The sequence below is a fragment of the Anomalospiza imberbis genome, chromosome 2 (genome assembly GCF_031753505.1).
Source record: "Anomalospiza imberbis isolate Cuckoo-Finch-1a 21T00152 chromosome 2, ASM3175350v1, whole genome shotgun sequence".
Classification (NCBI taxonomy): domain Eukaryota; kingdom Metazoa; phylum Chordata; class Aves; order Passeriformes; family Viduidae; genus Anomalospiza; species Anomalospiza imberbis.
The window spans coordinates 26,745,123-26,772,681 of record NC_089682.1 but is presented as its reverse complement, the minus strand read 5'-3'; the positions used below and the strand labels follow the sequence as shown (position 1 = coordinate 26,772,681).

Sequence of the window (27,559 nt, the reverse complement as noted above, 5' to 3'; positions counted from 1 at the left end):
AAGAACCACAGCTCTCACTTGGGATGCTCCTTCTGGGAAAGGTTTGCTACTTGTGGGCATCCCCTGTTGGACCTGGTGCAAAACCTGCTGGTCCCTGTGGCTGGCCCCCATAAGGCTCCTGTATCCCAGTTACAGGACTTGGGATGCAGGCTCTTGATGTGTATGTTCACACCATACAGGGAGAGCAGATGTACAGCCTGCTGACCACAGACCCTTGCCCAAGTGTGTCAGATAAAAACCATTATGCATGGACTTTGTGGTTTGGTACCTTCCTGTAGCTACATTTGTACTAAATACTGTTGTGCAGTGTAGTGAGTCACTTTGAGTGCTGGGAAGAAGAGTCTTACTCAGTAGGTCTGGCTTCTCCCCTTTTTGTCTTTCACTCACAAATGATCTTGCACTGTGTCCCTCTGCACTTTTTACAACCACAGCCTTCCTGGCCTTCTGCATAGTCCACAGTCAGCCACTGCTTGTTGTGACTATCAACATCTGGCCTCATCTTCCACTGGCTGTGTCCTGTTTGTCACCTGCCAGAAATCTATCTGTAATTTTATGAACGTTTTTAAGACAGGCCATGGAAAAAAGTGGTCAAGACTTTCCCATGCTTCCGACTGCTTGTGCCCATACACACCCCTTTGTGCTGACACACAGCTTCTCGCAGCTGCTGGAGCAATGTTGTATTTTATTTTTTTTTCCCTCATGCTTTTTAAGCTGAAACAGGTCTTAATCCTGTGTATCCTAGAAACTGCACTTTTCTTTTTCTGTAATGTAGAAGGAAAATGACCAGGGAAAGATTCTCTTTCTGTAGCCATGCTGGGTGGAAGTGTTTCAACTAAGTCATGAACAGTGTGTGTCTAGCTATATTACATTAATACATCTGAGAATCAATGGTATGTACTTCTCCCTAATTTTTTTTTATGAGCCACTACTTCCCATATACAAAAACTTTTTTTGCTTTACGAGCAAAGTACTTGGAAAGGATCCCTGGACTTTTTGCAAACCTTTCCCCACCATTGCTAGAGCAAGTTTTGGGCAACACATTTGTGTTTAGCACAGAAAGGTGGTTCCTCAGAGGCTTTAAGACCTCTGGGCTGTCCAGACAACTTTGTCTCATCTGTCAGAGCCACCCACGCAAGGAACAGCAGATACATGCATTTGTATTTATTTAATAAAGAGGATGGCTCCTGTAGATAGCTTTGTAGCAATCTGTAGGCTTAGCTGTGGTTAAGCTACAAGAGGCAACATTAGAGGCAGTGTTCTGTATTTAGCAAGATGACATCTTGCAGCATGCCTGAAGGAACAGGCCACTGAACTCCTGTTGAAAGTCAGTGAGCTGGGAGCCTGGCTCCCTGATCATCCTTTGAGAATTCCAGCATGTGTATGTAATTAGTCACATTTAAATGTCTGTATTTATTCGGTGTCCCCAGCTGCTCCTTGAAGTGTTGTCTTATGTCTTGTCTCTTAGTTTTAAAAAAGCTTGGAACATCTGCTTTGGAGAGCTCATCCCTCCTCCCCTCTGCTTCTTTTATTCTCCCACCCAGTAAATCTATATAGCTAAATAACAACATATGTGCTTCAGAGGCCACTGCTGTCTTTCATATGTAGTAACACAGTTCTCCAGTAAACAATTCATAAGTCTACAAATACATTATCAATGCTGAAATTTTATTTGGAAAGTGAAGCTTTTGTAGCTTTGGTATGGAAGATGTGGCTACTCTGCATTAATTTATGAATTAAATGCTGTGCAACTCTCTTGAGGGCTCTACAAGGTGTATTCCAACCATGTGTAACAAAATTGAATGGGCAGTTTACAAGAGCAAGCAGGAGAGGAGACAATAAGTAGGTATGACATCCCTAAGATAAAGGCTTCAGGGATTGTTAAAAGAACAGTGATGGATCTGTGGGCGTTAAAAGCCTTCTGAGGATGAAGAGGGAGGTAAGGATGATGGTTTCGTTTGTCAGGTGTGGTTAAGGTCTCTGTCGGGGCGTGGGAGTCCTGGGACTTGGTGGTGGCTCCCTTGCCTTCCCTGCCATGGGAATAGAGCACAGAGCAGCATCTGCCCTTCCTCTCTGATGGCTCATGTTATAGATCTGAACTTCCTTGTCCCTGAGCATTGCTTGCTGGTTGACAATCACTGCCCTAAAGCAGATTGACTTTATGTAACTATTTAAAAGTCTCTTATGCAATATGATGTTTCTAAGGTCAAGGTAAATGATGCTTCATTTTGAAAATTTCGGAGGCTCAGCCTTTTTGTTTTGTTGGTCACAGCTCATGAAGGGCAAAGTTACATATATCAAGTCTGGTTGGAAGGGCTGACATAATGGCTATTCCTGCTTTTGGATCAGCAGTCTGGATCCTAATCTAAAGCTTAAGAGGAAAACATGATCTTGTCTGGTGTAGATCTGCTGTTTCCTCCTGTGATTGCAAGAAGTATATTCCTTTCCCACACTGGAGCTGGTGTTCCACCAAAGTGTCAGCAGGAACCTGGGGTTGTTTCTTCATGGAGGCAATGTTTTGTTGCTTTGTGAGGCAGTAGTGCTCCGTCTCAAGCTCTTGATTGTTATGTTGATGTGGTGCAGGGCTGCAGCTCCTGTTGGAGGTCAGAGGAGGCCAGAGCTGGCAGTGGCTGCTTTTCCTGTCATGTTACAACTCTTAGTGCTGTGCCTACATCCAGAATGGGTCCATGAGCCACCCAGCCCTCTTGGGTTTGCAGTTTCCAGTTTACAGAACATACATTTGTGTTGCTTTAGAGAAGTTTCCGTTCCACTGCAGAGGCACACAGCCAGCTTTGAACTTGCTTCAGGGTCCAATGAAGCTTATTTTCCTGCCTAAAATAATACCTGCATCATTTAGGGGGAAAAAAGGTATTGCTAACTACAAGAAGGCCAGTTTAATGTATGCATCAATCAGGTGAACTCCCAGTGTTTTGAAAAATTTCAGCTTCTGTATGCTCCTGGGAAGGAATGCTAAGAAAGCATCAAGTAGTTTCATGGCTTCATTTTGAATAAACTCATGCATCCATTAAATGTGTTACAGTCTCCTTTCTCTGGAGAGCAAGCCCTGCATCACGCTGCAGCTTTTCCTGCAGAATTGCATCTTGATCATGCTTTTAATCTTGTGTGGGTTTCATAACAAACTGATGGGGGGAAAATGCTCAGAGGTTAAATCACGTAGCATCTGGTACTTTTATCATGAAGTGCTGCAATGCTGTGGGCTTTGGGAGTATAGAGGGGAAGAAGAAAGAGATATGTATCTTTATAAGGCTTTAACATAGTGCATCAATTTTTTTCCCTCCCAGCTGTCATAACACTGAGTTTACACTGTCTCTGCTGTGCTTCTCTATCCCCATCATAGCCTCGGTTGACTATTTTATAGCCTAAATCAAGTTTCAATTGTTCTCCATTAAATCTCTGATATATAGAAATACTGTCTGCTGCTGCTGCTGTGTTTCCCACTAAATGAAGTTTGTTTCACACTTCTTTGTTTTTGTATTCAGTGTTTCTTCAGTGCTTCTCCTCTATTCATGAAATTCTTTATGCAAATCACATACAAGTGTCATTTTATTTGTAATTCCAATCAACAGCAACTTCAATTAGACTCTTCTCCAGCAGAACATGTTTTCAAGTGCTCACCATTTTGAGACTGGTTAGTCATCACATGACTCTCTGGAATAGGTATAAAACTCAGTTTGGAATTAAAGACTAAAATGTAAGTCTTAAGCCATTCTGTTTTAGCAGTAAATGCTGCTGTGTAAATAACATGACAGTACTTCCTGTTTTACACAGAGTATGCACAGACTGGGATTATAAATGGAGGCAAATTATTCAAGCATAAATCCTTATGGTAAATGATTTTATTTCTAAATGTGCTTAAGGGTCACAGTGTTAGGGTAATTCAGGGGCATTAGACAGCATTCCTGTAGTACCCATATTTGTAAAAGGTGCTTGGATTTTGAGAACTGTGAATTGTTAGCACCTTCAGTAGGCTGTCAGTATCCCAAATGTCTGCAGTTTTTACTTCACTGATGCCCTTTAATGATGGTCAGCTGGAAGAGTTCAATTACATTTGAGGTAGGGCCTTAGGAAAAACCAGCTAGCTGTCTTGCAACACGACCTATAGCAAAAGGTTCTTTGGAGTACAAGGTATTTAGCATAATACAAGAGTGAGCTTGCACCCTGATTCATTCTGAATGACTCTTGGGATTTCTACAGCTTCTGTGGCAGGCACCGTCCCAAAACAGTGGAGAAGTTTCTAAAGGAGCAATGTGATGAGGCACAAATTACCGTTGTCTCTGCAAATTTTTTTATCTGTTGCTCCAAGAGCAACACTTGCCAACATGATATTTAGGTAGCAGAATAGAGCTAGGGACAGACATCAAGGTAGGATAGAAATAGGGGAAGCTGGAGGGTAAAGAGGAAGTTGCAGGGCCCCAAGTGTTTAGGTTGGTCGATTTCTTTTTTTGTTGGGCTTCTTTGTTTTTTTGTTTTTTTTAGATATAAGGAAAGTAGAGACATGGTACACAATACCTAGGAAACACTTGTCATTAACTTCATTGTTCACAGAAAGACTCGTTGAGAGGAAGTTATTGCAAAAAGTCATACAGTGGATGTGACAATAATGAGAAAGTATCTCTTGCCCTACTCCATCTGGAATCGTGTTTGAGCTTCTGTGTACATTATTGTACTGAGAATGCAACTAGTTATGTGCTATGACTGAGTACTTTCCAGAATCCACAATGCTAAAATCATCTGATAGCAACTGTATGTCCCCCTACTTGTCTGTCTTGGCATCCAAATCAAAGATTTACACCATTTTTTGGAAATTTCAGTAAGACTTGATTGTGGAAAAATTAATCTATTTTGCCAATTATATATTTGTAACATAAAAAGCACTTGTGAGTCAGATTAAAAATCTTTCAATATACTTTTTTAATTTAATAGCACTTTGAGACCTGTCATTTTCACTGTCCCATTCCTTTCTGCCCTACAAGGTAGGATGCTAGTTTATCTAATAGTTTTGTTCTCATAAATACTAAGAGAAAAGGGAAATACTCTGAAAGAAATTGCAGTGAGCACAGAAATTGTAAAGGAGGCTGTGCTTTTGGAGGCAGTAATGTCTGCAATAATTTTAACTTATTTTACTGTTGACTTGCTTCCAAGCTGATGGTTTTGTAATAATTTCATAGAAGCTTCAAACAGAGGCAACGATTCAGCTAGACTGTATACAGCTGCAGTTGTACTCACTGTGTATGGTTTTACACATTTTAGTTGTTTGACAGTCTGTGCTGAATTGTCCAGTTTTATGCCCCACCAGCCCAAACATCATGTTCATAAAAGGTGGCACAGTGTGACAGCAGACTCTCTATATTTATGTGCTTTTCAGTCAGAAGCTGCTGAGAACTGCTGTGTGCAGCCTTATCCTCCCTAGAGACATCCAGGGGTGCTTTCTTCTCTGCATAGCCATTGAGCTTAATAAAATTAGTAGAACTGGAGTATCTTTTAAAATCTCTACCACTTATTCAAATTTTTTGGCAAACACTAACTGGTTAAAAAAAATCGTCAGCAGGAGATTGGCAAATATACACAGAGAAAGCATTTTCTCTTAAGTTTCTCTCTTTAGGAGACTGGGCTAAAAAGCATGCTGTTAAACTCAGAAGTGTTCATGGAAGAGCTACAGGAAAAATAGAAAAGCTGGTAGATATGTCTTGCAGTGAGTGACTGCTGGATTTATGCAAGAAAAACTTCAATGACACCAAGGTGGAGAGAAGTGTTGGTCTGCAGAGGGGCCTGGACAGGCTGGATCCATGGGCTGAATCCAACAATATAGGCCACACCTTGAGTGCTGTGTCCACTTCTGGGCTCCTCAGCTTAGGAAGGACCTTGGGGTGCTGGAGTGTGTCCAGAGGAGGGCAGTGAAGCTGATGAAGGTCTGCAGAGCGTGTCCTGTGAGGAGCGGCTGAGGGAGCTGGAGAGGACGAGGGTCAGAGGGGACCTTCTCACTCTCTACAACCAACTGAAAGGAGGCTGTAGCCAGGTGGGGGTCAGCTTTTCCTCCCAGGCAACAAGTGACAAAACAAGAGGACATAGTCTTAAGTTGGGCCAGGCGAAGATTAAGCTGGACATTAGGAAGAAATTCTTCACAGAAAGAGTGATTGGGCATTGGAAAAGGTTTCCCAGGGAAGTGGTAGAGTCACCATCCCTGGAGGTGTTTAAGAAAAGACTGGATGTGGCACTGAGTACCATGGTCTAATTGACAAGGTAGTGTTAGGTGATAAGTTGGACTTGATGATCTCAGAGGTCTTTTTCAACCTAGCTAATTCTGTGAAATCTCAGTATGCACATTATTTAGAAGAGAGGCCTTCTGAATGTATGGTTACTTATTCCTATTGCTACTGTAAGTGATAACCAATGTTTGGAAGCTCAAGACTAGTAGGAAACAAGTAGTAAAACCATTGGGGATAGGGAGTTTGTTTGTTTGTTTTCTGTCATGATCATTAATCAGCAAACAATTTCATCTGGAACATTTTAAGGGTATTTTTATAGTTGTGATTCCTTAGAGTTAAGCCTTGATTGCTCTTCAGAAATGTGCTCTGAAGATGAAGTAAGCATCATGAACTTGTTGCACAAATTTAGTAGGGCTGAGCTTTCATCACTGTCTCAAAAGAGGCCAAACTATGTGATCCTGAGGATCCTCTTTCATCCCAAACTATGAGGATAAACATAACACCAGTATCAACTGGAATTAAAAAGCTGATGTGGGCTACTAATTACAGCTGGCTATACCAACATGCCTGACTTTGCCCTAATTTGCATCTTGTTTTTCCATAAGGTGAAGTGACAGGCCACTAAAAACTTCAATACAGAGCACATTACATTGCTTTTCATCTCTAGAGGCTTCGTGCTGTACAAGCAATGGTATAACCACCACTTGGTGAAGCATATTCTTCTTTGGATGGGATATCATAGGTTTTAGCTAAACCTATGACATGACTGACCTTTCAGAGTAGAAAGTCAAATGGGATGGTGTGCTGGGGGAATTTGTTTACAATTTGTGTAATGCTTTGTTCCTGGTAGGAGCTACCAGGTTTACCATTTGGATGTGCTTTTGTTGTGCACATAATCACAACTGGTGCTTTTTCCCAGGTCAAAGGGGTTATGTCTTCCATTAGAAGTCTGTGGCTTCCTTTGCAGGTACCTTCTGGGTTTTGCTCTGTAGGTGTTTTCCTAATGTCTTGAAAATTGTGGAGAGTCTTAAGAGCCTGGTGCTTTACAGTTGTAGCATTGCAAAGGATGATGCTTTATTGAGGAGGTTTCGCTGCTAACGGAAGATTTTGTCTGCAGGACCTGCTTGCTTTGGTGTTGCTACAGAATGGCCACAAAACGTCCTTAATGGAATTTCTGTATTACATTCACAGTTTGATCCTTCAGGCACAGAACACTGTTGCACATCTCCTTGTAGGACCAGAGGAATTATTCAAATTAGGCAGGTCACCATCCTGTGACAGCTGTTTTTGAAATAAATTGTTTATGAATCCTGTTTGATCTCCTCTTTTGCCAAGTCAGGGACACTGGTGAGGGTTTTTCAGTTAATTTCATTGGGAAGTGTATTACAAAATGTACGTTTTGATCCTTATGATGATTGTGCTTCTTCAATGGGGCTTTGAGCAGCTTGCTTTGGTAAATGGCATCCTTGCCCATTTCAGGGGAGTTCAAACTTTATGATCTTTTAGATCCCTCCAACCCAAACTATTCTGTGAATAGCTCTATCTGCATCAGTGTAAAAAAATTAGGTAAATGAAAGTTACCAAGCCTGATCTGTATGTTGCAATTTGATTTACTAAAGAAGACACTGTTGTTCTGCTTCCCACCTTTCACAGACTTGGTGCATCTGGTTTTAATGGAATGTTTCTGGTTTGGGCTGGGTTTCTTTTTTTAAAATAAAGGGCAGTTTTTGAGGATATAATGCCTTGATTTCCATGTTAAATACTGTGTGCTTTTTGTTTTTTGCCTCCTGTGTTTGATTACTGCATTGTCCATAATTGCAATGAGATACATTGACATTTTTTTAGATATGTAAATCCTGACAGAATTAAGTTATTAATATTATTCTGTGAATTCTAGTTGGAGAGCATTTTTATGTTCACTGTGGCACAATTTGTATAACTTTAGCCCAGTTCTCTTATCAAAACAAATTCAGTGTATCAGCATTACTTTGGAACTTAGTTGGCAACGTAACTCCCATCAGGTCTCAGCAGGGCTAATGAATCAACTTAATTTGAATTCCATATTGAAAGTATTGCAAAGTATAGCAAAGATCACTGGCCTTTAATAATAACTACTGTTAATCAAGATCCCAGATTGTCTGATGATTCATGTAAACATAATCAAGAGTTTTTCTGAGTTGTTTCAAGCTGAGTTTTTTAAAGCATTAAAGGTTCTACCTACCTCAGGTGTGCCAAGGCATTCTCATTACAGAAGACTGTAGCCTCTGTGAAGTGTTTGGAGGCACCTTTGCTTTCTAGTTCCACAGGTAGTTACTTCTTTGCTTTATAAATTACAACCTATTTTTGTATTACTTTCATTTAGAAAGGTGTATTTCTTACTACACCTGATTAAACTTTGTTACTACATCTAATCAAATATATTATGTGAAAATCTATGTGGAAGAGTATTCAATAATTTAGTTAGTAGAGAAATCATTATACTTGGATTGGGTAGGGATGAGAAGGAGCTGGCTGGGTTTACATTCTGTTGGTGCATCAGCTTTCATTAAACCATCTCATTCCCTTGTGTTCCCTTCCTGTGTGCATCCCCATCACCCAAAAGATGTTTCTCAGCTGATGCGTTCTCTTGGCCCAAGAGTTCTGGGTTGTTGGGGCCTGTGGTTCAAATGTGTCGTGGCATGTGACCATTCACCAGCATGTCTAAATTTTTATTTTAAATACTACTGGCTGTGGCCAACCTGGGATGTGTTTGCCATGACCATACTCAGCACTTGGAAGGAAACTCTTGCTCACCAGCTAGGTAGGAAAGCCCTAGGATGAGCTGCTTCTGTTTATCTCTTTTGTTTCTTGGAGTGGAATACCCCCACTCTCACACACCCACACCTACCCACTCCCCACCAGGGTGCCTTATTTCCTTCTCTCTGTCGTAAATTCTTTAAAGCTTCTGCTTTTAGCCTTTTCCTTATCTTTTACTTCACAGTCAGATTTCTGCCAGTAGGTTCAAAAGCTTTTGGGTGATTTCTTGATAACTTTTGCTCTGCTGTGTATCACACCCTCTTAGGGATTAGTGTCAATTATTCCTGATTTTGTCTTCCTTCTTGCCATATGGGTATCAAACATCTAATAGTTGTAGATGCTTCTGGCCTCCACTGGCTGGTGAAGGGGAGAAGTAAGGACGTGTTCCTGCAGCTTGTTTTGTTTGCTTACGTGCTCGTGTATGTACACAGTGACATGCAAGTGCTGCCTGAAAGGAGAGATTGTGCTGTGTGCCTGCTGCTCCTTCGTGGGAGCAGGTTAAACTTGGACAGGTCTCAAGTCAGAAATCACTGCAGTTTTCTTTCCATAAAACCTGCACTTCCAATACAGAACACTGAGACGAATATACCTTTCCAAGCAAATAAAAATGACATGGGAGATTTTTGTGTCATAGTCTGACTTCATTATTTAGCCATAACAGCCTTTCTGCTCTCACTCCCATGGTGCCTTTTGGTCTTCTTTCTTGTCTTATCAGTCTGTACAGACAGGATCTCATTGCTTCCATTTAGAATTGCCACAGGCCACAGTCAGCTCAGCTAAAGCTGCTGGCTGGGCTCTAATCATTTGCTGTGTATTGTAATTATTGCTGTTTTGTGCTTCACTCCTTTTGCATTTCTCACCATGCTGCATTAACACAAGTGCTTCTGCAACTGCCTTGATATGTTGACCCATTCCTTGGCTTCCTGCCATACTACATGAAATTCAAATTTCTTCACTTGCCCCTGCAAGAATCAATATAGTACCATCATTAAGCACATTTATCCTTTCCTGATTGTACCTCCTCTTTTGTTTTGCTATCCCATTACAATTTTTACATACTACTTGCTTTGCTTTAATTTGTATTTGCATCTTTTGTCTTCTCTGAATATCGACATGTACTAGAAATAACTTCTGCTTGCTTAGCCTTTCTCTTTTCTCTCCTTTTGTTAAGTTCTTGTTCCCTGTTAATAGCTGGGGTTGCCAGTCTGAGACCAAGGCAGAAGGAAATGATGATGTCAGTGCCAGGAATAGTCTCTAAATCAGTGTAGAGCAAAATTTCATTGAGCTTGTGTCTCTGCTTAAAGCCTCAGGGCACTGTCATAGAGGATAATTTAACCACTTTTTTAGTATTGGCATAACTGAAGAATTTTCTGAAGAGGCTTTTAGGAAGCTTGCAACTCTACTGTAATTGGCTCATAAACTGGCTTAACTACTAATGGATTAACTCCTTGTTCTGTGAGAACAGGATGGCTGACACCCACTTTTTAGTCTGCTCTTTAGTACAGAGTACAGATGGTACTCTGTAAATGTGTGCTTTTAAAGGTCTTTCTAGAATGGGTATTGGAAAGCAAATGGGATAGTTTGAGCTGTAGTATGGAGGACAGTTCCCATATAAATAACAGGAAAAATGTCTGGTTTTAAACTTCTAAGAAATGTAGATGTTTAATGACATGAGAAGTTTGCAGTTTATTTGAAGTAATACTGGTTTTAGGGATGCATATGTGTTGACAGTATTTCTTCCTTGTATTTAACAAAGTAGGGGTTTCTGCATTGGATGTAGTTTTATTGTAATATCTGTAATAGGATTTGTTAGAATGGGGAAGTAGGGGCTATGCTCATTAGCTTTCACTTGCTTTCTGTATGTTATTTGTTGGCTTTGTATGAATATTTGTCCCCGTTTTGCTATAAAATATCTTCAGTAAAATACCTGGGAAAGAAATTTTTGCTTGAACTAAGACACTAGCGGTCAATTTCTTTTCCTTTGCTCTCTCAGAAGGAAATCACTATTGTGAGTCTCGTGTTAACAAGCGTTTGTGTGTGTGACAGAAATTTTGTGAATACAGAGCTTTAACTTAAAACCAAAAGCTAATGTGCATGCTGCAGGAAGCTGCAAAAATAGTTGTAGGTCAGCTTGGGAAGGAATCCGTTCAGGGTAACGTGGGTTTAAGAACATGTTTAAATTTGTTGGACTATGACGATTTTCAGCTGAACTGGAAATGGGGAAGAAAAAGTAGTGCTTACATGGGCTTGCAGCTATAATCTCAGTTTCAAGGTTTCTATTGTGCTTTTGTCATAGAGGCTTTGGGGAGTATTCTAAAGGGGAAAAAACCAAAATAGTTGCCTGCACAGCCTGTTCCTCTGATGACTTTAAGGTTGATCAAAATGGGAGTAGTTTTGAGTGTATGAATACATTTTATATATAAGAGTTTCAGAGTCAATGCCTCAAATACTGTAAAAGTCTTTGTTCTGAGGGAATACACATTGAGTAAATTGCTGGTCCAGGTGAAGTGCCATTTGTTTGAATGGGGCTGGATTTAATTTAGTGCCACAGACCTTTGTGGCAGAATGAGTTGCCACATGAAAGGAAAAGTAGCTCCAGTTAACTGTTAATCCTCTCAAATGTTAAGGAGATGGCAAGTGTTTATTTTTGCTTTATAAGACAGAACTTATTTGTTCACCAAAATAAACTCAAAAGCAGGGAGGGTATTATCTAGATAAAATAGGGTACTGCTGGAGTTCCTGAAGGAGAACATTTTCCTGGAGGGGCAGTGAGAGTGGTGGGAGGCTAGACTGGAGACCAGCAGCATGGTCAGTGGTCACCAGACACTACACAGTGCTGTAACATTTTGTGTCTGTGTTGGACATAACTTGAAGGTGAACCAGGGCACATCACTGCAGGCAATTCCCAGGATGTGAGAACTGCTGTCAGAGGAAACTGGTCTGTTCCCAGTACAAAAAAACATTCAGGTGAGAAGAATAGTAGGAAATCTTGTTTTGGTACAAATAGATCACTTCCAAAAGTCAAGGAATAGGGACTTTCGAAATAATCTTTTACTCACTTACTGGGAATGGGCATGATCCTTTGGCTTCAGATGGTCATCCAGAGGACAAGGACTTGATTCAGTATGTGTATTCCATATTCTTAGCCTCCTTATTCCCTGGGGACAGGGGCAAGTTAAAGTCAGAATATGGATTGGTAAAGAAATTTTGAGAGGGTTGGGACATAATAATTTAGTGTTTTTGATGATGAAGGTAGAGTGGATTTAAAACCAGGATTGAGCAAACTGTAAGAATTTTTGTCTTATTCCAGAAGAAACTGGCCACTTCGTCAGCCTCTTGATAACAAAGAGTTGTGTGTGTATGTTAAATGCTCAGTGGGCATCCAGTAGATTACTTTGTGGAAGTGAAAGGGAAGTGCAAGGCTTGTCTCAAAGTGCACAAACAGATGTAGCATTTGATCAGACTCAGCCGAGGATACTGACTCTGAGTCTGTCTAGGAGATGAAGAATTATGAGAGCAGTCATACAGTGACACACTCTCCTGGCCTCTGAAAATTTATGATTCAGGGAATTTCTGAGCTAGACATGGCACCTTTCTGCTTATTAGTTGTGAATGTACTTTGTCCAAAACATTCAGACAAAGCTCCTCTGAAACATGTGAATATAACTAATGAAGGGAATAAGGAGGAGGCCTGGTAATAATTCCTGCTTGCAGTAGAAGGTGTAAGTCAGTTCACTGGTCTAAGAGCAGCTGCCATGTGCCCACCTAGATGTGAGGTTGGCCAAGGTGTACATGAAAGTCCATCATGCAGCATTACAGCAAAGTTTCTCCTAAACCACTGAGAATGAGAATGCAAAGGGAATGTGGTGCAAAGCTGCACCAAAAGAAAAGAGCATTCAGGAATGAACTGAACATTGCAAGAAAGGGACACCACCTCTATGCTGTTAGACTAGGCAAAAAGACTGGACTGCTCTGTTATGAAGTTACAGAGTAATAGCCTTATTTTATGTGCCATGAGAAGCCCAGTCACAAAGAGAGACCATTTAGAGGTGTTCTGTTACCCCTGCAAGGCAAAGTACTTAGGAGATGTTACAAGATTACTCTAGTGAGTAGAAAAAAAAAAATTGGAAAGGGGAAAGAAAAAAAGAGAGCGAGAGATCTAGAGAGACTTAAGAAGCTAAGTCATATACCCAGCACTGGGAAATGTACTTTACCAAACAAGTACTCAGCATAAGCCAAAGATGCATTGTTTTGATGACAGTTCTGACAAATCTACCACAAGTTTGCTTTTAAGTTAGTACTTGTCTGGTCAGGCTTACCTCACAATGTACTGAGTGTTCAAGTAATCCTTAGGTCACTAGAGCAAACAGGGAAGAAGTGTCATGTCTTTAAAATGATGCAGAGCACAATGTGAGTATGGTCAAAAAAAAGTGCGTATGAGATGGAATGGAGTCTCAAGATAAAGAAATGAAAGAGAGGTGGAACAAGCGAAGGCTGGAAATAGAGGAATGGTAAGATAGATGAGCAAACTTGCTAAGTATCTATATTGATCTCAGAAACCAAGCAATTACAATATGTGGTACAGTGATAGAAAGCAATTGTATTGAAAAAATGATGTATTTATTTTCTCTTGAGGAATCACAGTGAGAAAACAGTCTGACTTGAGAAGGAGAATGGGAATGGTGTGCTGGTCCCTACCCTAAGCTAAAAGTGGGGAAATAGCTGTGCCTGACTTGGTAGACTGGAAGTTATTTATTCTGGAAAAACTCTAAATACACATGCAAGTTTTAAGAGCAGCTATGTCCCTTCTGTGGTTTTTTTTTTTTTTTTTTTTTGGTCTGTTTTTGCCTTGGTTGCCTATTCTGACACATGAGGAGACATCTTGAACTAATCACAAAGCGTGTAATTTCTAAACAATTTTTGGAGTTCCAGGGCAGGAGCATGGAAAGCCTGTGGGCTTGGATCATTGTGATATTGCTCACCTGTGTTAAGCCTGATTTTGAGTATGTCTGTGTAGGGGCTGTGTCAGAGATTGCAGTCTACAGCGCTGAGTTGGCAACCCAGAGGCAGAGGAAATGCCTGTACTGTCAGATATGAGCTACTTAGTCTTTGTTGAAAAATCTGTTTTTTTCAAGACCTTCTGCTCCTGCCACCCTCTCAGCTTCTGTAGACACAAGGTTATGATATATTTAGGCTTTTGAGGTTTTCTCTTACCCACTGGGAATTTTCCATAGGTTATTTACTCTTCTGAAGGTTTGGTCATGAACCACATTGAAAACTGAACTGCCTTGTTTCTTGAAACCTATTAATTTTATAAACCACAAGCAAAATACAGTGAGGCAGCTGCATTGAGAGTTTTCTCATATGACCCAGCACTAACCTTAGCTCTGCCCAGCCAGGCAAGCTGTGAGGGATGGCTCACTCTGCCTCAGCTGGGCTCCAGACAGCTAATGGTGAGAAATTACCAGTTGGGTAGACAAGATTCTGGCAGCAACCAGACCTTTTTTTTTTCTCTGGGGTCTGATGAGTTGACTTGTAATTCTTGAATAATCTTGATTGTCAGGGCTTTTTTTCATTATTCTAGTACATGTAAGTTAAGTTAATTCTGCAGATGACTAGAGCAAGGGCATTTTATTTTTACTGGCTTTGTTCACTGCGTCCCGCTATGACCCTCTTTCCCAAGATCGTACCTTTATTACACATTTTCTTTCTTTTTCATCTAATCCAGATATGAACTGTCAGTCTAAATAATGTAATGGCCTTGTGGCATAATTGAGATTCCATTTTATTGTCCCTGAGTAGCTGACATTTTGTTCTACCTCTTTCCCTGCTTGCCAAGTAAAGCCTGTGTTTTGGTACCAGGCTGGGAGAGAGGAGTGTTAATTGACTTAGCAACTTTCCCATGAGTGAAGAAAATGACTGTCACAAAAGCAGCCCTAGGATTACAGTATCCTGTAGCTAAGGAGGGTGTCCTAACGTGAGTCAAACAGACCTGTACATTGTTGAATTTTGTTCTTTCTCTTCATAATGCTTTATTAGAGACAAGAACCAGTATGAACATATCTCCAAACACTGCCTTCCTTCTTCAGAATCCTAAGTCTCCAGTCTTTTGCCTGATTTCTTCAACATTCTTAAACAATAACTGCTTTTAAATTACCTGAAAGGCTTGTGATACAGTCTCTTGGTACCTGTTTCCTGTTTTCCCACATTTTGTTTCTTTCAAGGTTGTTTTTGCTTTTCTTATTCCAGAAGCACACAAAGAAGCATCTTACTCTTAAGTCATCATGACTGCACAAGAACATCTGTGTATTTTGTTTTATTCTTTTTTTTTTCCTTTTGTTTTTGCTTTTTTCCCCAGAGAACAGAACAACTACCCTACAGTGTAAAATGCCCCTCTAGTCTAGCCTAGTACTGATGCTCTGTGGTGAGTGATACTTCAAATGGTATGATTGCTCCAGTGTCGCACCCTTCCTGATCCCCAGTTTGGGATTTCCTGAGCTGAAGGAGGCTTCTGGACCATTAAATTTTAATAGTTGCCTACAAACTATACTCCATGAGTTTCTGTAGTGCTGATTTTAATCCATGTATTCTTTCAGCCTCCACGACACCGCATGGCAATAAGATTTGCAATTTCATTGTGTAGAAAAAGTACTTCCTTTTGTTTATTTTTAAACCTTCTATCAGGTAATTTCATTGTGTGCCCCATAATTCTTATTTTGTGAGGAAATGTTCTTCACACCATTCATGATTTTGTAAGCAGTTTGTGGATGGATAACTTCTGTTTTCTGAGCTGGAGAGTATAGACCTGGGAGAGCTGTGAGTGATTAGAAGCCATCTGTTGTTCTTCTCCATGTGTTCTGGAGAGCACACACAATTCAAATTATAGGTGCCCAGTGATGTACATTGCTCTGTTCTCTCCAACCAGCTGGTGATACTGCTTGCCTTTTTAACCATTGCTGATGATGAATGTGATAACACAGGGCTACCCATAAGAAAAACCTTCAGTTCTTCTATGTGGCAATATTAGAATAGATCCTGTCATTGTACATGTGTATAGTTAGGATATACATAATTTTGTTTGGATGAGTTCACACTTTTCATCATTCAAATTCATCTGTGATTTTTTAATTTTCTGTGGTTTTTGTGTAGTGATTTGCAAATTCTGTATGCCCTCAAGTGTGTATTATGCTCTCTCTAGGATCACTTTCTATTTTCTGCGTACTCTGGAAAGAACTGCTTTTATTAAACAGGAGTCATAGTCTCTCTGGCCACATGGCTCTGACTGTTTAAATTTTACATAGTTCTTCTCTTATGGATGAGAGCTTGCTTGGAATCCGTTCATCAGCAGCAGAAAATTGGCTGACTGCTATAAAGCCATTGAGTTACTATTTCATTTTAAGAAGACTTCCAGACTGCTTTAAGAAAGCACTGGAACACAGGAGATTAATTTGACACTGACACTTGCTGTACAATTGTTCTGTTAAATAGGAATGTGTTCAAGCCACATCTGCCATCCTAAAAGAATTACCAGCAGTCCTGCTCTAGCTCGATGGCCAAGTGTTTCTGCTGTGAATGTGGTCCTACTAGTGTAAAGACTACTGGAAGGAAAGGGTCTGTCCTTTATTTGTAAGAAAATCAAGCTGGACCTGCCTCTCCATAAGAACTTTCTACTGGTACTTACTGGTTTTTCCTCCTGCACTGACAGATACTCTGTCAGAAGGCTGCAGTGTAAAGTTCCCCATAATGTTCTTTCTGTTCACATCTGCCCCTTTAAAATTTAGAAAGTGACATCTCCCTTACAATTTTGAGTATTTGTGTTATTACATGTGCAAAAAAAAAAAAAAAAAAACCCAAAAAAACCCTTATTCTACACTTTCTCTGTAAGGTAAGCTAGGTGAATTTGGAGTTGGATTTGATTGCTTGAAAACGGGTATCTGGTCTATTTATAAGGCCTCTGAGAGATATGGAGCTGTCAAATGTATCTGTTTCATGGGTACTTCCTGCCTCTGTGGAGCAGCATCAAGAGACAGTGGAAGAAACAAAGTCATCTCAAATGGCACTGTATGCATTGCATTGAGGCAAACAAATCATGTGTTTTGTGTGTTGCTTGATGCTGAGGGTTCCTGAAGCTTACACCATGTATTTCCAGATGGTGCTGGGATAGAATTTGTGGCTTGAATTTCACTGCTTGTGTTGTAGCACTCTGCAGTATCAGATATGTGCTTAAACTAGGTGCCTTTGGAGGCTTCTAGATTCTGTCTCTGTGGATGGTAAACTTGTAGTGAAATAATAGAAGTCCAGAGATAAAAGCAGCACGTAGCCTGTGCAATTTCAGCTACCAGTGTGTGCTCCTTAGTATGATCTTTAGTCTTCTACTTGTGGATGAAATTGTGGAGCACTATCTGTTACTGAATTTTTCTCTATTGCTCATCCTTATATTCTTTTGCATTGACATTACCATCACTGAAAACTAAAAATGGCTAAAATGGCTATTACTTTGCGTATGATGTTATAGCACCCAGAATTTTGCATGATATTTCACATTGCAATGATAGTGCTACTTACTTGCCCGGAGAGCTTCATGGCTTGTCTTTGCTGAAACTTTCCAGTTAAAAGTGTGCAAATACATTAGCCCAGCAGGTTACCTGTTGGAAGCAGAACTTGTTGCTGGAGGGAGAGTTCTGGAAACTGGCTTGTCTGTCTTTGTTTTGAGCTGGTGCTGCATTCCTCAGTAGGTTTTAACTTCTGAAATGTGCCGCATTTTTTTCAGTTTTTGGGGGTAGTTATGTTGGGTTTTTTCTTCTTTTTTTTCTTCCCCAAAGATGTTGAAATGAGAGTGCAGAAGTGCAGCTTTCCCACCATTGTGTGCAGCAAACCCCAGTTTGTTCCATTTTTTCCCTCCAATGTCTTTGTTACTGCTTGAGTACAGAGCTGCTGAACATGGAGAAGGATGGCTGTGTCATATGTCCTGGTCTGTAATTAACACAACTTTATCAATAAGCCCATGCCAAGTTTTGCAAAAGCACTGAAGTCTTCATGAATGTTATTCCGAGAAATTACTGAACTGCTTCTGGGATCTGTCTGTGTAGGGTTTTTCTTACATTTCTCTTACAGAATAAATTCTGGTTATGTATTTTAGTGAATAAGTTGTCACAGAATTTTAAAGTGCTGACAGCTCCCATCTTGACAGCAAACTCCTACTTCATGAACCTTAAATTGCTGTGCTTGCATAATAAGAATCCTTTGAGTTAAGGTTTCTCAGTAATTTAACAGTATTTTTGACCCTTATTAATGTTAGTATTTAAGAACAAAATGTGTTGTCAAGTTCAAGTATAAATTAAATGTTTCTGCTTAGTGACATTTCAATTCCCTAGTATAAAGTATTGTGGAAAAAAACCCTATGAAAAGACTTCACTTATATTTCCACTCCAGCTTCTTTCCATTTAATTAGTTTATTTGTTTTCATTTTCTTCTTTTCTAGAGTTTTGGAGTGCCAAGGGCTGCCCATTGTGAACGGGCAATGTGATCCCTACGCCACTGTTACCTTAGCAGGACCCTCCAGGCAAGTATTGCACGTTCAAGGGCTTCCATTTTATAAGGATGGTTTCTGTTTCCTTTGTCTATTAGAAATTCACTTTCTCCAATGGACAGCTGGGAGTATTTAGACACTGCTAGAATATGTTAAATGTTGGGGTGGGTGTGTGTATGAGCTGCTGAATTATGCTGGAGTAAGTAATTTGAGACTTGTTTCAGTTTTGATTTATGTAAAGATCTGAATAATTTGAATATCCCTGAGTATATAATTTGTTGTTAGTCTTAATTTATGCATCTTCTCACCTCACAGTTGAAGGCCAGTTTTTGAGCAAATTCATTGCCTAATTTTGGGCAGGGTGGAAGAGAAATGTGAATACATCGACATCTTGCCGAGTATGCATGTTTGCATGTGAATATTTAGTGTGTCTTCACTTTAAAGGTGTGACAAATTAATGTGTATGTCAAAAACCCTCAATGGCTTAGTCCTGTAATTTGATATATGCAGACATAATATCATAGATAAAATTTGGAATGAGGTTTTGCTGTTGAGATTCTGCATAATACTCTGAAGTTTAAATTTGGGATTCAATTTTCCCATCTGTTATAAAAATTTCCTGTGCTGTTGGATGTCACTGTTTTTTTTTTTCTCCTTATCTAGTCATCTTTTATGTCTGTGTCATTTTAGAAATAAAACAGCTCTGCTGTGACCTCAAAGAATCAGATTTGGTAGCATGGGTTATTAATTATTTTACAACAATTTATTGAAAATACGATAAAAAGCATTTTTGACAAATATTTACCTTGTGTGCAGAGGAGTCTTTGAGCCTGTCTGTATTCTGCATCTTTGTCTGGGTATATTGTGCTTTATCTCTATTAATGGACTGGTATATTTGACTTGTACACTTCATTTTAAGGCTGTAACTTGTTTCAAATGACTGGCTGGGTGGCTATTATTGAAACTGTAAGGAGATTGACTAACTCTTGAATGTCTGAATTTGCCTTTGTCTGTTTCCCTATGCCCCCCAGTCTGGATAATGTATGACTATTGATAATGCACTCCCTTCAGAATAAGGAGCAGAATATGTATTTCCTTCAGAATAAGGAATAGGATAAGCCTTATCCTATTCCTATCTGGGTTTTGGTGAGGGGAGAGTGCTTACTTCCTATCTCCAGCAAGCAGCATGCAGCTTATTCCCATTTACTGTTTTGTAATTGCTCAGTAATTGTGCTGCCTTAATCACCTCCCGTTCTACATCCTGCTTCCCAGTCCCCTCCCAGATGGGTTTATCAGTAAAGAGGCTGATTGGCAAGTGTGACTGATGAGATGGGGTTGGCAAATCTGTCCTGTGTCCTGGAGGAGATTAGTGTCTCTTATCTCTCAGCTTCTCCTAGGAATAGTGGGATATTCTTAATCTGTACATCATTCTCCTCTCTGGATTTTCCAGTGCCTCTCATTTTAGAGTAGGAAAGCTGCTTTATTCAGCTGCAATTATGCAATGACAAGCATAAAAATTTCAACAAACATGCTGCTGTTTATTGTGTGATTTGTACTTAGTCATCAGACTTCCTGACAGAAACTCTTTCTGTGCCTGATGGAAAAACATTGTATACTGGTGGACAGGCCCATTGAAACTCACATGGGAAGTCTGGAGCAGCACTGGGAATTAGATCCAGCTTCCCTTGACCTCTGTGAAACACACAGAGTTGTCCAGTGAATATAAGCAGTTGCAAGCTATCTAAGCAGCTTTGGTGCACGAGAAATGAATGATAGATTCTGGGATGAAATGATTAGTAGGTCAGTTTTCCTCGTGGCTGACGTGCCTCTCCATCTGCATCTGTTTTATCTATGCCTGCAGAGCTGTAGGGTAAGATTGGTGACAGAGGACAGCACACAGCTTTTCTCTTGTCGGTAGTGAGAACAAATCAAGCATAGGTTCACAGTATTTGGAAGCCATCAAACAGCTGTTGGCTGGCCTGTGAGAAATGCACTGGCTGGCTTGAGCCCAGCAGTCAATTTCTGTTTTCTCAGAGGCAGGCACAGGCAGATGGCACGGCCCATAGGGGATGAATGGGCAGTGCAGAGCTTGGTCAGGCCTGCTGAGTGGTTGAGAGAAGGTCTGCCACGTCTTACACCTACAGGACAGTAGAAATAGAGACTTCTGCTCAGCACTGGTCATAATAATTCACCACTGTATTAACTAAGTGCTGCTGGTGCTGCAGGGAAAGGGATGCTTGTACAGTAATAAAAATATTCTTACTGAAGAAACCACTCTGGATTTTTTGATTGTCACTGAAAAGCAGTGATTGATTTTTCAGACCAGAATTATAAAATATCACAGAAATAGCTATGCTAGTCTGTGTCTCCTGTGTTTTTAGAGTATGAGGAATTTTTGAGTCACGTCAAGACTGAGACCATCCTCCAAATGTTGCTGATCAGAGCCCCATTCTTGCCAGTTTGTACAGATAAAAGACTCTACTATGTCAAGCAAGTGATAGAATAAGGGTTCAAAGAATTGTATTTAAAACAGGATAACAAAATGCGATTACTGCCACTTTAGAGAACTAGGAATGCATTGAATCTCTCTCTTCAGCTTGTGCAAGTGTCTGTGCCTTGCTGTGCTGGAGCCACATGGCATTCCAGTTTTATCAGATAAATCAAGTGGATGCCTATTTCCTCCTCAGTGGCTCTATTCTAGGATCACACTTCTACAAATGTTGTTTCTTACCTTTTTTTTTTTTGTTTTTGTTTCCTTAATTCAGATCAGAAGCCAAAAAGACTAAAGTTAAAAAGAAGACCAACAATCCACATTTTGATGAAGTGTTTTATTTTGAGGTTGGTATTTCAAAGGAGCGGGTGATAAGCTGAAATGCTATACTGTGGATAGCTGGCACGGCATCCTGCTCCGTGTTGTGCCAGCTGTCATCTTTGAAGACTGTTTCAAAGCATGGTGTGGGGGAAAGAAGTACCCGGGCTCAGACTGGCTGTCTGCTGAAGGAGCAGTATCCTGCTTTCACCTCAGGTGCTCTGTAGGAAAAGCTTCAAGTTGGGCACTTCTGAGCAACAGGCTTTGCATTTAATCACAACTCACCCCACCAGAGTTTTGAAAAAATCACATTTAAAAATGAGTTCAAAAAACCCGAACAAACCAAACACGCAGAGAAGTTACATTTTTTTCTTAGTCAGTGTTTTTATAGCTGCTCCACCCTGTCTTTCCCAGTCACTGGGAGGAAGGTTATCTCCTTAGGAATACTGAAAACTGTAGAGGAAAAATACACTTAAACTGGTTGTTCTGGCTGTCCACCAGTCTGCTGCAATACTAGTGCCTTTTCTCCAAGTGGGTAAAACCTCTATAGCTTTATTTAATACAGAGCATTTCAACAAGTCCAGTTAAGATAAAGTATAACTTAGATGAAAGTCCTCATTTTGGTTCTTTCTGGCAAGAGTAGCTCTAATTGTGGTGTGTCCATACATATATGTGCATGTGTTTATAATACAGATCTCTCTTGAAACTTTTCATTTTCTCTTCTAAAGTATGTGTATCATTCTCTTTTTCTCTTGGATGTCATAGTCCTGGTCTATGCTTGACTGTTCTATTTCAGTAGACACCTCAAGAAAGTATCTGTAATTATGTAGTTGATGAAAAAAAGCTAGAGTAGCACAGTGCAGTTGGCATGGATTGAAAAGCCCTTTCTGCTCATATGTGACCTCATCATTCAGGTCACATCTGCATTAGAAATTCTTGCTGGCATTGGGATGGCACCTAGGAATGTGGTTTCTCATATCAGTTCTGGGCCACAGCCACATCAGGAAGGGAAGCTGGGGAGAGAGGAGCCATACAAATGCTGTTGCACTCTGCAGATCTTAAATGCACATGTCATTCTTGGCATTGTTGTCTTCCCTCTCCTACAAACCACCATCTTTGCCTAGAAGCCAGTAGTTGTACTGACTAATGTAAAGTCTGTCATACCAGCAGAAACATGCTCTTGTTGATGTCATGTGTTTGGATACAAGGAGCAGATTTAGCAAGTTCCTGGTTGGTAGGAGTACTTGCTGTAGTGCCTGGAGGGCTGGAAGCCATGAGGGTAGGTCAGGATAGCTTTCTGAGGTGATCTTTGCTCTGCTAACCCAGCACGTCTCATCCTAGGATCTGGCTGCCCTGCTCGCAGTGAGCTTTTGTGGAGCCTGCTTCCTGGCTCCATGAGACTCTGTGGAGTTGCTGCATGGGCACAGTTAGAGGGGCAGAGATCCTATGAGGCCGAGTGTTGAAACTGCACTGAGGTGTCTGTAACACCTCTGTCTGTAATAAACTAAAATGGGCTTCCTTATTTTAACATAGGCAGTTCTGGAGGAGCCTGTCAGTGAGAAGTTTTTAATGGGAATGTAGTCCAGGAATTCAGACTATAAGCCATAAAAACTTCACCTGATTCCTCAGCCTTCTGTGTGCTGCAGAAACAGTGAATGCTTGGTATGTAAACACTGAACTTGGGAGGTGGTGCCATACTGGGAGAGGAAGGAGAGAAACAAAGCATCTTCCAGCTGGAGTTGAGAGAGAGGGGGCTGGGGGCTTGCTTAGCTTGCCTTTATGTGAGAGCTGGGTTGTGTGCAAGTACCAGCAAAAGTAAAACCTGAACTCAAGCCCATGCCCCAGTTGTTCTGCTAACTGAGAGCAAAATGAATTCTGGGCTGGTAAGAGCAGAGCTTGGGAAATGACTGAATCAGCCAGAGCTCTGAAATATAAACATACCTCTGCAGACAGAGCCATCATAGATTTGTGTCATTTTGAGAGTAGTTAGTACAAATCAGGCTAAACGTCTTCAAGGAACAAGGTTCGGTAGAAGTGCTGTGACTGGGAAATACATTCACTAATGAGACGTGGGCAGACCCGTGGCTGGTGCATGTGAAGGAAGTGCTCCAGTTCCTGTGGAGCTGAGAGATTCATGCTGTTGACAGTGGTGTCACTTTCTGCTTCTGAACAGCTTCATCAGCTTTTCTGCAGCCTGCTAGCACAGTGATTGTCCGAGTCTCCAAGGAATTAGCTGATCTGTAAAAGACAGTGAATGGGTGCTTTCCTTTCTACAACCAAAACGTTACACAGATTTAATTTTCTAAATGAAAGATAGCTTATTGGTTTGGGAAATAGAAGGGCTTATTTAAGGGGTGTGGTGAGTGAAACTTGCACCTGATAGTTAGGAGCCGTTTTCATCACTGCTTCAGCTGCAGTGTGGTGTGGAGCTGTGTGTGCATCTACAGGAAAATGGTCCTCTTACAGGAATTTAAGAGGGAAGTGCTGGGGACCTGTTTGTAAACTTGCATGTGCTGAAAAAAACTTGAGCAGCTGATAAATGGCTTGCCAGCTTTCCCAGGTGAAAGGGACAGCACAGCAGAGTTATGCCCCCTTTATTGTACAATGTTTTGGGTCAGCTACTTTAGCACAGTGGACTGGGAGGTTCCTCATCTCCAGTTCCATACAGCTATCCCTTTTAGAATACCACTCTTGAGCAGTGTTGATGTGCACACTAAGTAGTCATATGGATGAACAGAGAGATGCCATACATGCAGATTCCAGCAAAACTTCTGAGAAAGTGTTTACTTGGAACTTAGTAAGTTACACCTATGCTACAGCTTTTTGTAATGACTCCTCTGTTACAGATAGAATGAGACTTAAAAGTTTCCTTCATTATTAAAAATTGCACCATGAGCTTCACAACGGTAGTAGAAACTGTCATTTGCAGGCCTGTAGGATACTTTGCAGAAACAGTGAAGTATTTGCAAGGCTATGGTGAGGAAACTTGTGTTTAACTGAAGTTGTAGACTGTATTTAAATCCACTGTGCTCTTGCATCAAATGCACCTTGGGCTTACCAGGTGCATATGATTCCATTACTCTGGAGCATTTGGTCTCCAGTGCTGCTAGTGGTACCTTTTAGTTTTTATGTATCACTTTCAAGATGTTGCCTGCTTCACACATAACATATAAAAAGGCTCTGAGTGTCCTCTGCCAGAGATTGTTTTCTGGTTCCTCTCCCTTTAGGCAACTGCAACATTGCCTCCCTTAATTGCCATTTGCATCTCATGTACAGTACAAAACCAAATAGTCAAGTTTACAATAAAAGCCAGTTTTTGTGGGTGGGGGAGTATTAAGCCACAAGCATGTTCAAACATACAATAAAGTTCAGCTTCTGTGTGCAACTAAGAGCTGAACCCACACATCATACACCCTTGCATTTGATCAGTTCCTGCTGTGGTTTCAGCTGGGTGGGGTAGCCTTTTTCTTGAGTTTCTGACGCACTATGCAAAAATACAACCACCAAAGTGTTCTTTCAGTCATGGTAGAAAACAAATTTTAAGAAATGTTTGTACTAAAACTTTGTATGCTAATCTCTATACTTTCTTCCTTTTTTCTTTGCCTGTGCTTTCCAGTTAATCAGTCTTACAAATATGGTTGGTGAATTGTGCAGCTGCTTCTATAGTCTAATATGCACAAGACAGGCTAGGGTCTCTTGATCTGCTTGGTATTTGTTGTATGGGGAAGTTAAATTGACTTCCAGAATATCAAGACAGGAAGAACTTACCAATTTTAATTGGATACACTGCCAAGTGTTTTTAAGGGTGGTTGTGGTGCCTTCCCGGTGCTCTGCAAAGTGCCTCAGGCCATCTGTTGTTGTACAGCTGTATTTAAAACACAAATATTAATTGCCCTTTTCTTTCCCTGGATGGATAATGAAAGTGGTGCTCCTTTCAATGGTATTTTTCTGTTGTCAATGTAAACTTAAAAGTGCAGAAGTAATATTAAAGATGATATTTCTCTGTAAATAAAAAAGTATGGAGTATCTTCTTACTCTCGGAAATGATTGTGTAACCACCACTTTATAGTCAGTAATCTGTTTAGTCAACATGTTTATTCACTTGCATGAATGTTTTCAGTATCAGGACTGAAGTCACTGCTGGTAGTAAAATACTGTGCTCTTCCAAAGCTTTGTAAAAGTTGCATCAGAATGTTTTTGTATCAGATCATGCTGCTAAAAGTTTCCTCCTTTTTATTAGGTTACAAGACCCAGTAGCTACAACAAGAAATCCCATTTTGACATTGAAGATGTAGATGAAGTGGACAAAATGGAGATTAGGTAATATAAAATACATTATTAGCACAAAATTGTCTTCCAGAGTTGTGTTTTGCAAAGTAGCAAGCATGGGTTTTCTGTTGATAAATAAAGATGAATTTTTGTCACTGTATCTGTATGTTTATTTGCCTCCACTGTCCTGTAGATTCTGTCTTGAATATGTGTATTGGTTCTGATGCAGGAGAGATCCTTATTATTTTCCTTTGTTTCTCATGTGCATTGTGTGTATACTGATAAGCAGTTGTCATTAAGCACAGCCTTTTGTGTCTGGGCTCTTCTTTCCTCCCTCCCTCAGTTTCCCAGGACAGCCCAGAGGCTCTGTGATGCTCTAAGTTACAGATTATATTTTCTTTTATCACTTAATTTTAGCAACCTGTATAAAGTCCTTCTTCTCTGAAAGGAGACTCTTGAACTCAAGGGTTTTTTGTGGGGCAGAGACAGTTTTTCATCACTTTTGCCTTCCAACTTTAACACTCTATTGCAACATTTGGTATGATAAAAGTGAAATCAGTTGCACAGGAAAAAGCAATTCTGATTTCAAAACCAAAACAATCCCACCCCACCCTGAGCCACCCTCTTAGTACTATTTTAAAACCTGCTGAGGCCAGTTCACATTGTCTGTGGGGACAGGTGAGTATAAAGAGAGGCGAGAAAATGACAGGAGATGCAAAACTTGAAAGTGTCACATGCATGTTACCATCAGATACTATTGAAACTTGGAGGCTTGGGCCATCTGGTGATCTGTATGCACAATAAATAAATACTGCTATTTCTGCTTCAGGTGGTGAGAAATCCCCCTCTCCTTCATGGTAGTATTTGGAGGAAGAATGGTAGCACTGCCTCCCTCCTCGTGTATTCTCACTGGAGAGGCAGTGAGGTGTCTCTCAGAAAGTTCCTTAGTTCCTTCAGAATCACAACTGGCTATGAGGAAAGGAGGGGAGACCAGGAAAGGGGAGCAATACTTACTCCCAGCAAGCAAAGCACATCTGTGTTCATGAATGGATTGAGGACTGTTCTGGTGTGACAGCTGCTGGTTCAGGTAGCCTGTCAGTGCAGTGTCACAGCACTGCAGGAGCACTAATAGGTTTGTGTTTATCATGGCTCTGAGGCAGGAAAGGGAAGCCATTCATATGTGATAGAGGTAAGAGCTGTGCTCTTTCACAGAGAACGTTTGCATCAGGCAGTGCAAAGGGAGCTGGTTTAGGGGCAATCCACAGCTGGCTCATGGGAGTACAAGCAAAGGCCCAGGTGCAGTGCTGAGCTGCTTTGGTGGTGTCAGTGTTGCAGCACAGCAGGTCACCTAGTCCTAGCACTAGGCTGTATTTCTGCAAAGCTTTGCATTGTGTAGGCAGATACGAAGTAGCGTGCCCCATATTCCATGGGATGTATGTGATGAACTGGTGTAGATAGCAACTACACTATGTCTCAGAAGGCCCAGTCTAGTCTTTATAACCATGATGCCCAGCCAGGCTTTGATTTTAAATGAAAGCTAGGATTCTCTAATAGATTTTTGATAGTTTTGAAGGAGACACTAGACACTGGTGTACAGTGGTTACATATTGCTTAATATTTCAGTGATTCTTATATTATACTACTGGACTAAATGAAATTGCACAGTTGTTTTACTTGCTAAGTATATTTTCTGGACAAATGACTTGTCTGCAGCAATAAAGTATGTGGAACTGAGCTTCTGAAAAGTGTCATTCCTGAAAACTGATATAGCATAGTGTGGTACAGATGAATAGTTTAAGAGGAGAACTGCAAAATAGTTGGGAAAAGATTAAGCACTTAAATAACAGACAAAAATAATAGAAAAAAGCAGATAAAGCGTCAGTCTTGGTTGGGCAAATTCTCCTTAGAGCTTTTGTCCCCTATGAGACAGTG

General features: G+C 40.6%; 1 protein-coding gene across 2 annotated transcripts in view; it reads left to right on the top strand.

Moving 5' to 3' along the window:
- The window catches only part of RASA3 (RAS p21 protein activator 3), a 129,129-nt gene that overhangs the window by 76,869 nt on the left and 24,701 nt on the right, over positions 1-27,559 (top strand). For both annotated transcript variants that reach the window (XM_068180237.1, XM_068180238.1), the window contains exons 6-8: positions 18,502-18,582; positions 21,315-21,387; positions 25,599-25,678. In XM_068180237.1, the coding sequence (XP_068036338.1) occupies positions 18,502-18,582; positions 21,315-21,387; positions 25,599-25,678 (234 nt within the window). The remainder of the gene's footprint in view (positions 1-18,501; positions 18,583-21,314; positions 21,388-25,598; positions 25,679-27,559) is intronic.